Below are 15,823 nucleotides of genomic sequence, written 5' to 3' on the forward strand. Positions count from 1 at the left end.
TTGGGCAGGACAGTCTGATCATTCCCACGTAAATAAAATGAGAGATATCCCCTCCGCATTGCCAGTTTTGACTGCGGGAATTTTTTTTAAATGTTTTTTTTTTCTGTATCACCCAAGAGCTTCCCTGCTAAGGTTGTCATCCTAGGCACAGACCCTCAGGTACTACAGGTATAGGATCCATTATCTAGAAAGCTCTGAATTATGGAAAGGCAGTCTTCCATAGACTCCATTATAATCAAATAATTAAATTGTTTAAAAACGATTCCCTTTTTCCTTGTAGCAATGAAATAGTACTTTGTACTTTATCCCAAATGAGATATAATTAATCCTTATTGGTTGCAAAACAATCCTATTGGGTTGATTCAATGTTTAAAAGATTATTTAGCAGACAAGGTATGGAGATTATGAATTACATGAATTACAATGATCCCTTATCCAGAAAATCCCAGGTCTAGCGCATTCTGCATAACAGGTCCCATCCCTGTACAATGTTTACTAGAATGTAAATCCAAATAGTGACTGGGTATCATTCTTATTTTATATACATTACAGGTATGGGACCTGTTATCCAGAATGCTCAGGGCCTGGAGCTTTCTGTAATTTGGATCTTCATACCTTAAGTCTACTAGAAAATCATGAAAACATGAAATAAACCCAATAGGTTGTTTCTGCTTCCAATAAGAATTAATTATATAGTTTGGTTCAAGTACAAGGTACTGTTTTATTATTACAGAGAAAAAGGAAATAATTTTTTAAAATTTAGATTATTTGTTTAAAATGGAGTCTATGGGAGATGGCCTTTCCATAATTCGGAGCTTTCTGGATAAAGGGTTGCCGAATAATGGATCCCATACCTGTAGTAAAGTTTATTTATGATTTTGGCTCCTGGTGAAATAATGCTGGGACTTGGATGTTTAACCTGCAACCCTCCTGCTGTTGATTAACCACTGCTCTTAGCTTTCCTCCCTGTTGGCATACTGGGAGTTGCAGTTCAACAATGGCTGGAAAAAATAAATATATATATATATATATATATATATATATATATATATGTGTGCTATGTGACGTGTATGTTTATATCCTTTCCCCAAGGACTCCTGTCCTGGTATGGTCCTAGGGCAAGTACCCCCATGGATGACCAGACACTGTTATTCCTGCACTGGTTTGTCGTGGAGTCAGAGCCAAGAGCCGGGATAAATGATCTCCGCTTGTGCTGATCCCAGAGAAGTGTCACAATTGGCTTCTGACAAGTCATGCGAGATGTGCAGCTGGGAATGTAGTGGGAATGCTGCCCGGTTCAGCTGATCTTGTACATTCTAGGCAGTGCTTCGGGTATCGCTGCTACCAGATGCCTCCACGCTGCATTTGAAGTAAAGGTGCACAATGCTAAGGTCAAATTCAAACCATCTGTTGACTAAAATGGACATTCCCTTTCCAGCCCATTTCTATGTTTCCCTCTGTGTCATTTGAGGACAAGGTACTTTCCATGATTACACAACTGTGTACTTAGCAAACCAACTACCTCTTTAGCTACTTGTTTGGCTTTACAAAGATTATTCATATGATAATTTGCAAACAGAACAGACAGTTCACTCAGGTGCCTGAGAGACAAATCGCTTTTACCTGCAACAAAGGGCCCCAGACATTTCCTCATATCTTCTGCATTATTTAGTATCCTGCAACCCAACTCGTCTTCTGCTTCTGCAGTAGCCTTGGCCCAACTACAAATGACAGCACCTTGCTAGCTGTGGATGCTGGGAACTGTAGTTCTGCCAGAGAGCAAGATTGCCCTGTTTGAACAGTAGCTACCAATTTAATATTTTACTTTCTTACATTTATTGTAGTGGAATAATTAAATAATTCTATAATATTTCTGTATATCACCGGAGAGGGGTCACTTCCAGTCAATCCAATTAATGGCTCTGAACTAAAGCCACAATCCACAAAGGTTGATGGGAGAAATTTCCCAGTAGACACTGGGGTCCTGCTGTGACAAGTCAATATTCATCTATGTAGAAATAAAGGGGAAATGCTAAACTGTATTTATGCTGAACTGGTTGTATTACACTTGTCTGGGATGTAACTGTTGTCAGTGCTGCTGCATTGCTTGTTTTTGGCCACATTTATCTGAATATTCCCACAATGACACAGACCACACCCCTAGCCTGCCAGACCACACCTCTATTTCATTTTTTCTATATTCAAGTTTTTCCAATTTAAAGCATAAAGACCCAACAGGCCCCTCTAAGGTATTTTTTTGCTCTCATCCCCAGAGATGTCAAATATCCCCAGGCCATTAGGGTATTTAAGGAGAAGGAAAGGCATGTTATAGTTGGGGGTGCCATATCTTAGGCACCCCAAGTGATTGTACTGACTTACCTGAAACCCAGGGACGGTGCTCCTATCAGCAGAAAACTGCGACGGCCCGGAGTTATACCAGTGAGCACTACGGAGCGATCTTCTTCCTGCTTCCTGTTTCTTAGCGTGGCTGCGCATGCGCAGTAAAACAATAAGCTGAACTTTAACTAAAAAGTCGGCTTTTTCGTTCTACTGCGCATGCGTTTGCTCCAGAAGAAGCCAGAATACTATCGCTCTGTGTTGCTCACTGTTATAACCCCGGGCCGGTGCAGTTTTCTGCTGATAGGAGCACCAGCCCGGAGTATCAGGTAAGTATAGGATGCCTAACTTTTGGCACCCCTAAGTAAAAATGCCTTTCCTTCTCCTTTAAGATCCTCACTGAATATATTTGAGACATTATTTAATGTTAGCATTTAGAGTGAATTTGAATTAGGTGGCAAAAAAACCTACTTCTGTACCATTATCACCTTCATGGCATGGGGTTAGTTGACATCTCTGTCTCTATGGTCTCAATAGATTTCCATTACAAGATGAAAGTGCTGTCAAAAATCACGTTTTTTGATTTTATAAGTACAAACTGCCTATTTGTTCAAGGCCTACCTTACATCCAAACAATGCAGAAAATAATTCCATCCCATTCAACCTTGTACAGTTGGGGCATATCTAAGATAGTAATTAAGTGGCTGCTTCATATTGACCCATAACTGGCCTGGAATGTATAAATCCTTCCAAATGCTGTTTGTTCAATGCTTTACCTGCAGCCTGCCTGTACTGAATTACCTATAGCTGGAAGGTGGTTCAACCCATCTCTTACAGTGTCCCCTGTGGCTGTATCTCAATGAGATGGTGAGCTTAAATACTGTAGGTATATGAGACATATAAGTACCATTGTGTTACACTGGAAGACAAAAACATCCACACACTTACTGGTTTCAAAATACACATCAGTCAGCATAATGCCTATGATAAATGATTCAATCTTAGAAAACTAGAAGGACTAATGGAACCCACGAAAACATCCAAAATACCACCCAATATGTCCGTGCCTGTCTCCAGGATTTCTTGGGTACTCATAAAGTGGAGTTGAACCCAGTCCCAGAGTCCCAGTTGAGTTGTAGTGCAGCATTCTGTGCAGGATCCAGTGTTTGTTTTAAATGGGGTCAGTGACCCTCATTTGAAAGCTGAAAAGAGTCAGCAGAAGAAGGCAAATAATTTCCCGGGGCAGACACATGCACAGTTGAACTAAATAGCTGACTTTTTAGTTAAGGTTCGGCTTCTCATACTACTGCGCATGCGCAGCCGTGCAAAGAAAGAGGAAGATGGAAGAGGATCGCTCCGTGGGGCTCATTGGTATAACCCCAGGCCGGTGCAGTTTTCTGCTGATAGGAGCACCGGCCCGGGGTTTCAGGTAAGTAAATACAATCACTTGGGGGTGTCTAACATTTGGCACCCCCAAATGCACAAAGACTTCTCCTTTAAAGGTGAACCACCCCTTTAGTTACATTAGATGGTGACTTGAGCACAGGCCCGTATTGGGTCTGGCCTAGCAATGAAAACCATTCTTTATTGTATGTACCTCAACTTATGCATGGGAGGCATTATTGTGCTGGAGCTAGCAAGACTCTAGCACAGAATTGTCAGGAAGGTCATTGTACACTATAGAACCACAATAGAATCATGGGCTCTGGACCAAACCATGGAAAGCAGCACAAGACCTTTATTCCTGCTCTACCAAACTTTACCATCAATGCTTTCAGACAGGTAGTGTTCTCCTGGCAAGTGCCAACCCCAATGTTTCTGTCAGGTGGAGACAAACCATTTATCACTCCAGAGAACATTTCCGCTGCTCCAGTGGTTAATGGCAGTGGCATTTACACCATTATTTATCTATCTAAAAACAAATGCTCTGTAAGGCTACACTTTTATTGCTATTGCTACTTTTTATTCCTCATCTTTCTATTCAGGTCCTCTCCTATTCATATTCCAGTCTCTTATTCATATTAATGCATGGTTGCTAGGGTAATTCAAACCCCCAGCAACCAGATTGCTGAAACTGCAAACTGGAGAGCTGCTGAATAAAAAGCAAAATAACTCAAAAACCACAAATAATAGAAAATGAAAACCAGTAGCAAATTGTCTCAGAGTATGACTCTCTACATCCTACTCAAAGTTTACTTAAAGGTGAACGACCCCTTTAAGCAAAGAGGAACTTATTTTTGGTGTTCCTTTACATATTATAGTGTATGTGCTCACTCTTTATATTTTTCTTTTTTGTGTCCAGCCTCCTATTGAAAAAGTGTTTTCTCTTTTAATTGAAATGTCTTTTTTTTTTTTTTTACCAAGGCCGAGAAGTGACTCAGCTTGTCTGCTCAAAGTGGTGGTGGTGTTGTTTACAAGGCAGGGATGGGCTGCTGTCGGATAATGAAAAGGAAGAAAAAAAAAATTTGCAGGAGTATCTCCCTGGCAGGGTGGAACAGTGTGTTCATGTCATGTAGTATTGCAGAACTTCACCTTAAATGCTGCTCTGTCTGATAAAGGAACAGGACGTTCTACTAATGAGCAAGATTTTCCTACACTTTATACTAATATCAATGCTCAGTGCTAATATGGCACAGTCTGATCTGCACAGTGAGTATCATGGGCATAGCTTCCTTCATTCATACAAGTGGGAGCTACTTTGTTGGTTTCAAGTAAATCTCATCCACAGACTCAACAAAGCACCTCGTAGCATCCTCGTACCATGGAAACAGTATTGTTCTAATAAACAAAAAAGTTCAGCAAAAAAGTAAAAGAAATGATTGTTTCCTCCATAAGTGTAATTATTTCTATCGTACAGAATATATTTATATTTATCTGGAAAACCCTAGGTCCTGTTCATCCTGGATAACAGGTCCCATACCTGTACAGTATAATAATACAGTAGTTTATGTCTATTACATACTACTCATATGATTTATGACAATGATTTTTGTTAGCCAATGATTGACTGCTTTCAGTTTGCCTGATGTTATAGCTCAGCAATGATACAAAAAATCTGGTTCTGGCTATGGACATGCTATCTCTGTATAAAATGGCTGTGCCATTATAAATCCACTTTTATAGAAAAAAACAAATAATAGAAGTATACAAAAAATCCCCTTTTAACGCCTACTGCCAGACACTTGCAGCTAAATCTGCAGGTAAAGCTGGGGGATGAGTTACTCCTCTCTTCCATGATTAATGCATAACGGGGCTGGAGATAGGGGTAGGCAAAAGAGGTGCGTGCCTAGGGTGCAGGGGACTAAGAACTTACCTTATCCTTAGTTTAAATTCTATAATTTCAGCCCCCCGGTGCGAAGTGCAATGATGACAAGGGGGTCTTGTTATTTAAACAGGTGGTTTATCTTTAAGTTAACTTTCAGGATGTTATAGAATGGGCAACTTTTTTCTTTTTCTAATAGTTTTTTTTAAAGGATTTGCCATCTTCTTCTAACCATTTTTAGCTTTCAAATAGGGATGACTGACCCCATCTAAAAAACAAATGCTTTGTAAGGCTACACATTTGTTATTGCCACTTTCTATTACACATCTTTGTATTCAGGCTTCTCCTATTCATATTACAGTATCTTACTCAAATTAATTCATGGTGCTAGGGGAATTTGGACCCTAGCCATCAGATTGTTGACACTGTAAACTGGAGAGCTGCTGAATAAAAAGCTAAATAACTCAAAAACCAGAAATAATGCAAAATGAAAACAGACAGCAAATTGTCTCAGAATATCACTCTACATCATACTAAAATTTAATTTAAAGGTGAACAACTCCTTTAACATTGCACCTGATTGCACCTGATTGCACCTGATAGTCACCCCCCTTGCTTATGGTACAAATACTGCCTTGCTCAAGTATCAAATAATGCGGGGGCAGGCAGGGGGTTGTTGCCTTGGGCTACTGGATATACATCCTGGATATATATATATATATATATAGTTCCAGTCCTGTCTTTAAGCATGTAATAGATTTAGGATAGCTTTGCCTGTTCTCTGCACTTTTTCTTTGGTTTTTTTTTTTTTTTTTTTTAATTTAAACTGTTTTTGAATGGCTTGCTTTTTTACGCCCCGTTTCCATAATGAAACGGAAATGTGGTTGTTTGTGTCACTACCTACAGTCTACACTAAAAAATGTTCCCAGGTTATGAAATGGGAAATTCCGTCTAGGTTCCTGCTGTGTATATTATATAATACACATTATATATTATACCTGCAGTCAGACAGCGAATGCCTTTAACTAACCACATGTGATGTCGGCAGACACACTGATCTGCAAGACTCCCCAGGTCAGGTCAGAGGAACAGTATTGGTTTAATAGATAAGACAAGAAAACAAGTCTGCATGACTGTTTTGGCAACACTGAGGATGTACTGAAATGACAATTCATAATACAGAAAGCATTAGCTGATTCATAGTTTAACCCTTTGATACACAGCACCCTGTCTGCAGGAGATACTGAATATCAATTTGCAGTACAGGGAACAAAGCTAAACATTTCCCACTGGGAAGTCAATTGTTACAGTACAAAAACAGGCATAATATGCTACCCTGTAGTGATGTGCGGGTCGAGACAAACTTGACCCACACCTGACCCAGATCTGCACCTGGCCGACCCTACTTCCCCCCTACATTTATAGACCCGCACCGCCTCAACGATGACCATCACAAGAGGGGCGGAGCAGATGCAAGCCTATAAAATAGGAAACCGGTAGTGTAAGATAGTAGAGCTCAACCCAAACCTGCCCGCGACCCGCAAGAGGAGCAGCAAGGTCAGCCTAAAACCGCCCAACCCGTAAATCTGCAGGTCCCGCGGGTATCGACCAGGCCCACACATCACTATTACTTTGCCTTCCCGAATGAATTGCCCAGGCCAATTTTGGAGCACAGAGAACTTTAGTCACCCCCATGACTACAATGTTTGATGATATTTGTGAGGGACACTTGTTTGTCCCCTTTCCTGCCTCCAGCGAGATGCCTAGAATGTGGTCAGACCTGGGGCAGAAGTACTTTGTACATAAGCACCATGGGACATGCCGGTGGTGTTACTACCAGGGGAGCAGGAGGTGCAATTGCACCAGGGACCGCTCCCCCTCTGGGGCCTGCCGGAGATCGCGCCGCATCATGGCAGCAAGAAAACCGTGCATCTAGCGTGTCTAGTGGGGTAGGGGGTATAGCTTAGTTACGTTACTGGCACATGCTCTTACACCCCTTACTGCTCTTGCATTTCTGCCCCAGGTCTTAGTAAAATACTCCATTCTGAGTTGTACACAGAGAATAACCAGAATGCTCAGTTATATTTCCAATACTCCGTAGTCTGGTATTTTCTACACAGACCTTCATACTATGTGAAATATCTTCCAGAAGACCTTGCAGGATAAAGCAGTATAAATACAATGTCAGTTTACATGTGATAACCCCAAAACACACAAATATAAATTCAGTGGCGATTTCATGTATAATACCTTCATCCTGTTTGTTGCAGGGAAATTCACTGATGCTGGTTTAGGTGAGGACACAGGGCTGCCACCTGGCCTGGCCATTAAAATGATGCTTGTTGCCAATATTATATTCTTGACATTTTGTCAATTTCCCAGCTGCCCCTGGTCATGTGACTTGTGCCTGCACTTTAGGAGAGAAATGCTTTCTGGCAGGCTGCTGTTTTTCCTTCTCAATGTAACTGAATATGTCTCAGTGGGACATGGGTTTTTACTATTGAGTGCTGTTCTTAGATCTACCAGGCAGCTGTTATCTTGTGTTAAGGAGCTGCTATCTGGTTACCTTCCCATTGTTCTTTTGTTTGGCTGCTGGGGGGGAAAAGGAGGGGGTGATATCTCTCTAACTTGCAGTACAGCAGCAAAGAGTTATTGAAGTTTATCAGAGCACAAGTCACATGACTTGGGGCAGCTGAGAAATTGACAAGATGTCTAGCCCCATGTCAGATTTCAAAATTGAATATAAAAAAATCTGTTTGCTCTTTTGAGAAATGGATTTCAGTGCAGAATTCTGCTGGAGCAGCACTATTAACTGATTCATTTTGAAATAAATGTTTTTTCCCATGACAGTATCCCTTTAAGTTTCATCATACTGAAATAGGAAACTTTCTAATTAAAGTTCTTTTTTAAGTTTTCTCAATTAAAAGTCCTGTACCCTCTGAAGTGATCAAGTATCTCTTCACACAACACAGAAAGATAAATTCAGTGCCAATTTCATGTATAAAGTATCTCTTCACAATCCCCCTCTCGGTTTCTGTTTCTACCAAGCAGGTGGGCAATACTGGTCCTGCCCAGGTTTATTTCCCATTTAGAGGAATGCTGCTATCAAAGTACACAAAGTCTACAAAGTAAAGGTAAGGTAAACCTTTCATAACTTCTCCCATAGCACTTCACAGTCCTTATGTTTAATAATTAAGTGATTACAGTATACAGACAAGATAGAGATGGTGAAAAAAGCATCAGTACAGTCAGATGGGGACCGCCATGAATAAGGTAAAAATGCAGACAATGAAAATTATTCTAACAATCAACATTTTAGATATAAGAGCACAATTTAGTTCACATGGAGCTATCACTAAGCTCCTGCTGGCTTCGGGGGACTTGGAACAGGTACAATATGGCCACAACTAGTCCTCGTAACATCGTTTATCTGCGTCTCTTGGTGACACTCAGGAAAACAAAATAGAATTCCACAGTTGTCAGGCCGTGCAACAGAAATATTTCCACACAGTGAAATTGAAACACAGAACAGCTGTGGCTTGAAACAAGATGGCCTGTTCAACAGAATGTGTGATAGGTATGATGTGACATACGCACGGGATTAACAAGGGATCAAAACATACCACTTCTCTAGCTGTCTGGGTTGTTCTGGGAGCACCAGGTTATGGTCCTTTCCCAAGAAAGGCATGACATATTTGTTAAAATAAAAGCAATGCCTGATTTAAACATGAGGGCCCCCTGCACAGGCTTCCATCCAACCTGCTCCACCAGTTTCCCAAACAGGGCTCCCATCAGAAGTGTCCCATACTACTAAGTTAGCAGGGCCCCAATATTTAGCCCACCAGTTACCAACAATTAGAATGGGGCCCCCAATGAAAAACGTGCCTTGTACACAAGTAGACACACAACCTGATCCACCCCAGTCATTATTCCATAAAAATATCCATTGTCTGCTAGATCCCTATCCACTTTTCCACAAACCCCAACAAGCTGTGAATCACACCTTTGTGACTGTAGTGTCCTCCTGTAACTCTCTGATTGCAGCCATGTCCTTGCTCACTCATATCTGGGCCCAAATGCAGAACTATACAGCAAGGTTGAAGGCCTTCAAGTTTGGCAGCATCATTTTCTGCTCCCACTTCTGTGAACCATGACCAGGCTTCAGAGGCAGGACCAGTGGCATATATGTTATTGGGTCCCACAGCAAATTAATTTTAGGGTCCCCCAAATATCCAGGGGTTGTCCTGTTTTACCAATATATATATTGAAATGGCTTATTAATTAGGGCCTCATGGGGCCCCCTATACCTCCTGGGCCCCCTGAAGCCGCAGGGTCTGTTTCCTTTGTAGTTACACCCATGGGCAGGACCAGGTCATTGCACATTCTGCACCACCTTGGTGATCTCAGCAGTAAAAGTTCTGCCAGGATGGGAGCAAGATCATCTCTGGTAGGTCAGCGGGGGAGGGTTATCTCTGAAGGGGCTCTCTTGTTAAAATATTTCTCAAGTTTAGCTAATTAGATGAGATCAGAGCACAACTGTCTCAAAGGGTGTAGTGTAATAATGTATCCTATTTTCCCTCTATCTGCAATTACAAGTGTTACATCCTCCATCAGCAGCTTCAGCCTTATCTAAGCTTCTACTAAGACCCTGTAGGCCTCCTACAACCTCCCCTAGCCCTGCACTAACATTATAATAAATATAATTGACATGATATAGGACGGTCACGGGTAGGCAAAGTGTGTCAGTTAAAGGGGAGGTAACCCTAGTTCTGGCTCTTACACATCTCTCAAAACATAGAACACAAGCAAAACAAGACATAAAACCTTAGATCAACCCCAATGAACATAAAAGTGCCCTGGGAAACAATGTAAAATTGTCAGCTTCATATCTCTAGCTCAAAACATTTTTTTCTGCATTAAAATAATATTGAAAAATGGTCACACTGTTAATCCTAAATGGTCTCCTTCCATGGTAATATTGCCTAAAACAGTCATTACCACATGCTGTTATTGAGTGTATAATTATTAACTGGTTCTAGGAAAACACTAGCTCCTTGTGGAATATGCCTGCAAGACATTCCAGTTGGGACTGCCCTTCTGTTTGCATGTCATTATAAATAACTCTTCTACTGACTGTATTGAGATTTATGTTAAATGATTGATTTTCTCAGTTCTGCTTAAGATATGAAAAAAAGGTTAACTGATTAGAAGTCTCCATATAAGAATGGCATAGGCTCCCTTTTAACTGTATTAAACTATGACTATATGACTATACGTCACTGCTAATAAATTACACTGTTTACACTGCAAATAATTCACTCTCCAATATAAAATTTAATTCCTGAACCAGCAAGTGTATTTTTATAGTTGTAATATTGATGTGCAGGCGCCATTTCAGGTCATAAATTGACTCAAAGCACTACTTTTTAAGCGCATTCCTTCTATATTTAGAGGCGTATACAACACTGGCACATTCTTGTTTTTCACACCCCCATATGCAATAAAAGGCAATAAGTTTGCCCAGGAGCAGTAACCCAGAGCAACCAATAGGATCTTTGCTTTTAAACAGGTGACCAATAAATTCTACCTCTGATTAGCTGCTATGGGTTACTGCTCCTGGGCAAACTTAGTGCCTTTTATTACCTAACCCCTATATGTCTCCTTTCAAATACTATAATCTGTGAGCTTGAACCATAGTACAGTGAGTGACTTTGTACCATAGCTGTATTTGAAAAAAACCCACATTCATCAAGTGCAAAGCCTATGCAACTTCTCATTGATCTTTTGTGTAGTGCTAAAGGTGAACTACTCCTGTAAACATGGTAGGAGCTGTAGTCTGACACCCACAGAGATGACTTCTTAAAGCCTCCATGCCTATTGCAACTTTGTTTTGAGTCCTCTAGAGCTTTTATAGCTCTGGACACCCTTAGCAGTGTGATATGTGCCCTTGTAATACTGAGAAGTAACACTAGCACAATAATCCCTATATGTTAGTTAACAAAGTGATATCTTGTGTATCACTTATAGTGATGGTTCTTATTGGAGTGTATATAAAATGGGGTAATTTATAGTGAGAACTGTAAAGTTTTGTATTCTAGATAGAACCAGATACAACAGGTGAGGGTTAATTACGGGCAGTGGGGCAGGGTGTAATGTACAAAATATAGGCACAAGCTGACCTGTCCCCATCCTGTGAATACAGCTTTCTCTGTGTTTGGCATCACTGTATTCATGAGGGGCAGGTGGAAAGTATTTAGATTCAGATCCCTTAGTATGTTATTCATTATTAGGGTAGGACTACACGGACGTTTTCGGCGCAATCCGACGCGCTGCGACAAGTCGCATGCGATGGAAATAAGGTAAAAGATAGAAATGACGGATGAAGTTGCAGAGTTGATCCAACACGACCTGCTGCACGCTACGTCTGCATCCAACAGTCGTGTCTCATCAGATCAACGCTGCGACTTCTTCTGACATTTCTATCTTTTACCTTATTTCTGTCGCATGCGTTTTGTCGGATCACCCCGAAAACGTCCGTATAGTCCTACCCTTATCTGCCACAAGGTTCATCACACAGCATGACTCTGGACACCTGTGCTTTCAGCATGAGCCCTAAGGGGTATGTTTTCGTGCCAGTAAATGCTTTATTTTCATTGCGGATCCTATGATTAAGGGCAGCGGTCCCCAACCAGTGGCTCGTGAGCAACGAGTTGCTCTCTGAACCCTTGAATGTTGCTCCCTGTGGCCTAAAAGCAGGTGCTTATTTTTTTAATAACTGGCTTGTAGGCAAGTTTTGGTTGCATAAAAAACAGACGTACTGCCAAAATGGGCCTCCCGTAAACTGGCAGTCCATATAGGGGCTACCAAATGGCAAATCACAGCTCTTATTCAGCACCCCAAGAACATTTTTCATGCTTGCTTTGCTCCACAATTCCTTTTAAATCTGAATGTTGCTCATGGGTTGAAGAAGAAGGTTGGGGACCTCTGATTAAGGGCAGAAGAGCCAGAAACACACCTGTTTTTAATGCAGAGCCAATAAAGGCTATTATTTTATGTTAATTGGAGTATGTGCTGCTGTCTAATTTTTGTGGAGCACAATTGAGGTACAAATATGGGACCCGTTGTCCAGAATGCTCAGGACCTGAGCTTTTCCATATAATGGATCTTTCTGTAATTTGGATCTTTATACATTAAGTCTACTAGAAAATCATTTAAATATTAAATAAACCCAATAGGCTGGTTTGCCTCCATAAACGATTACATATAGCCTAGTTGGGATCAAGTACAAGATTGTGTTTTATTATTGCAGAGAAAAAGGTTTATTTGGATACAATTAAGTTTATGGGAGATGGCCTTCCTGTAGCTCGGAGCTTTCTGGATAATGGATCCCACACCTGTAATCTGTATATTTATTGTACAGTGCTGCAGAATAAGTTGGCGCTCTATAAATATATGTTAATACTTGTAAACTTTTAATTCTTGCAAAAAGCAGCCCTCTAAGTATGACTTTCTGTTTGAATTTTGCATCTCTGTGTTATTGACAAGTGTGCAGGAGAACCCAAGCAGAGTAAACAGGGGGCGTTAGGCATAAAACACTTATCCAAGAAGACAGAATGACTGTAAATCAGCAGGTTCAATGAGACATGGCAAGCGGCCAAGCAAAGTTTGAGGGAGGGGTTGAAGGAGAGCATTACACACATTAATGTTAAACTTAAGGAGATACTAACACCATAAAATTATCTTTTTTTATATACATCATAACATTATCGTTGAATGTGATTTATAATTTTGCCATAAAAGTATCGACCTGATGCTTTTTTACATTACCTTTCTTACGCCCTTTTTTCCCTACGAGGGGGCTGCCATATTTGTGCAGTAGGAGTCTGTTAGCATTAGAAGCTCTAACTGTCAGGTTAAGAAGGGACAGTCAGGTTTAAGTAACAAAAGCAGATCAGCGAAAAATGATTAACATGACCTATAGGTAAATGTAGATTAATATATTGAAATAAAATTTTTAGTGCCAGTATCACTTTAAGCATAATTTCTATATAATGCAGATGTGTTTCAATGAACCTGTATTGCCAGCTTGAAGATTTTCTGAAGGCTGAACTGCAAGCCAAGGGTTAAAAAAAAGAATGACATTTATTTGTAATATATTTATATGTTAACTGGACTGCTATTGAGATTTTGCCAAGCACAATAGGAAATATATAGAATAGATTTGTTGGAGGTCCATCCTGTGAAGCCCCAGACTCGCATGTTTAACTCATGCCACCCACATGAAGGTCAAGCTAAAGTTAACCTCGTACTGAAGCAAAACACATTTCAATAGACTGACTTTTTCATTTTTTTTTTGGAGACCAAATGCAGAGACCACAGAGTAGATGAATGCAGAGGCTGCTGTTTTTCTTTCTTTCTTTTCATCAAACCTTTAATTGAATCAAAGGCAAAAATGACACAGTTAATCCTCTGCCCGGAGGCTGAACAGGAGATTACTCATGCCCAAAGCAGGCACGGGATTAACACTTTAATAGAAGGAATAAAATGTTAGACAATGCATTAAGTTTGCTGTACGGGTTGATGAATAATGAACTAACTATAAGGGGAAGAGAGGAAAGGTGAGAAGAACAGTTTTGATTGTGCAAGTTTGCCGCAGTCAGTTGTGCAATAAAATCCCATTCATTAAAGAATGTATATTATAGAATTATTATAGTATATTATAGAATGGCTAATTCTTTTGACTGGCTTCATTATTTATTTTTATAGTTTTTAATTATTTGCATCTTTCTTTTGACTCTTTCAGCTTTCAAATGGGGCTCACTGACCCCATCTAAAAAACGAATGCTCTGTAAGGGTAGGACTACATGGACTTTTTCGGCGCGATCCGACGCGCTGCAACAAAACGCATGCGAAAAAAATAAGGTAAGTCAATGCATTGTCACATGGTGTCGCAGCATTGATCCGACGCAACACAACTGTCGGATGCAGACGCAGCGTGCAGTGTCTGCATCCGACAGTCGTGTCGCGTCGGATCAACTCTGCAACCCCATGCGACAATGCATTCTTACCTTATTTTAGTTGCATGCGTTTTGTCGCAGCGCATCGGATTGCGACGAAAACGTCCATGTAGTCCTACCCTTAGGCTACAAATTTATAGTTATTGTTAAATTTGAATTTTCGGGTTGTTTCAATTCGTCCGAGTTTTAAAAGTTCGATTTTAATAACAAATTTAAATTGGTCGATTTTCAACTTTATGGGAGTATAGGAGAGTTTTAAAAAAACGCACATGAATTCGAAATTCGACCTTTGATAAATATGCCTCTATATAACTCAAAGCAAAAATTCCAACGTAGTTGTGGGAGGGAGCGATTTTTTTCAATTGCACCTATGTGTTCTGATGAATTGAACGAAAATGCCTTGAAAATTGCATAATTTCCAGCACATGCCATCAAACAGACACCTGTGCTTGATTCTTTAGGCATAAGTATACTGCATGGCACCTATTGGTGCAACCCATTGCAAGAACATTTGTGGGGACAGTAGCTCTAGGGTTCCCCAATGTCTGCACACAAATGCCACCAATGCATTAGAAGCAGAGCTAATTCAATTATGCTCTCTGCTCAAGAAGAGTCTCCCCCTCCCGCTATGCACAATTTTTTTTTGCAACTTTTCAATTGGTCTTCGTTATTTATTTATTTATTTTAATGTTTTTAATTATTTGCCTTTTTCGTCTGACTCTCTCCTGCATTCAAATCTAAAAAACAAATGCTCTGTAAAGCTACAAATGTTTTTGTTATTGCTATTTTTTATTACTCATCTTTCTATTCAGGCCCTCTCCTATTCATATTCCAGTCTCTTATTCAAATCCATGCATGGTTGCTAGGGTAATTTGGACCCTAGCAACTAGATTGCTGAAATTGCAAATTGGAGAGCTGCTGAATAAAAGCTAAATAACTCAAAAACCACAAATAATAAAAAATGTAAGCCAAGTGCAAATTGTCTCAGAATATCACTTTCCACATCAGTTTAGAGGTTTGAACCCCTTTAACCCAGTGTTACTGTCAATAACTCTGAAACAAAGCTCTTGAGATGAAAGCCTGGTATAAAAAGATTAAAACTGCTAATATCTCGAAAACCACTAAAATCAGAAAATAAATACCTATTGAAAAGGTGCTCAGAGGACCATTCTGAGTAAGTTCACATTCATTTTCTATTTGGGGTTCA

At 40.2% G+C, this 15,823-nt stretch overlaps 1 protein-coding gene and 1 long non-coding RNA gene across 8 annotated transcripts in view; one reads left to right on the forward strand and one right to left on the reverse strand.

Moving 5' to 3' along the window:
- Window positions 1-5,143, forward strand: part of bcl2l11.L (BCL2 like 11 L homeolog) — an 88,118-nt gene extending 82,975 nt beyond the window's left edge. The window contains 1 exon segment of the mRNA NM_001096277.1: window positions 4,702-5,143. Within this exon segment, the coding sequence (NP_001089746.1) occupies window positions 4,702-4,713 (12 nt within the window). The 3' untranslated portion in view covers window positions 4,714-5,143.
- LOC108716608 overlaps window positions 1-15,823 on the reverse strand; it is a 442,310-nt gene that overhangs the window by 98,174 nt on the left and 328,313 nt on the right. The gene's annotated exons all lie outside the window — the stretch shown is intronic.

Source organism: Xenopus laevis, chromosome 5L, assembly GCF_017654675.1.
Source record: "Xenopus laevis strain J_2021 chromosome 5L, Xenopus_laevis_v10.1, whole genome shotgun sequence".
Lineage (NCBI taxonomy): Eukaryota > Metazoa > Chordata > Amphibia > Anura > Pipidae > Xenopus > Xenopus laevis.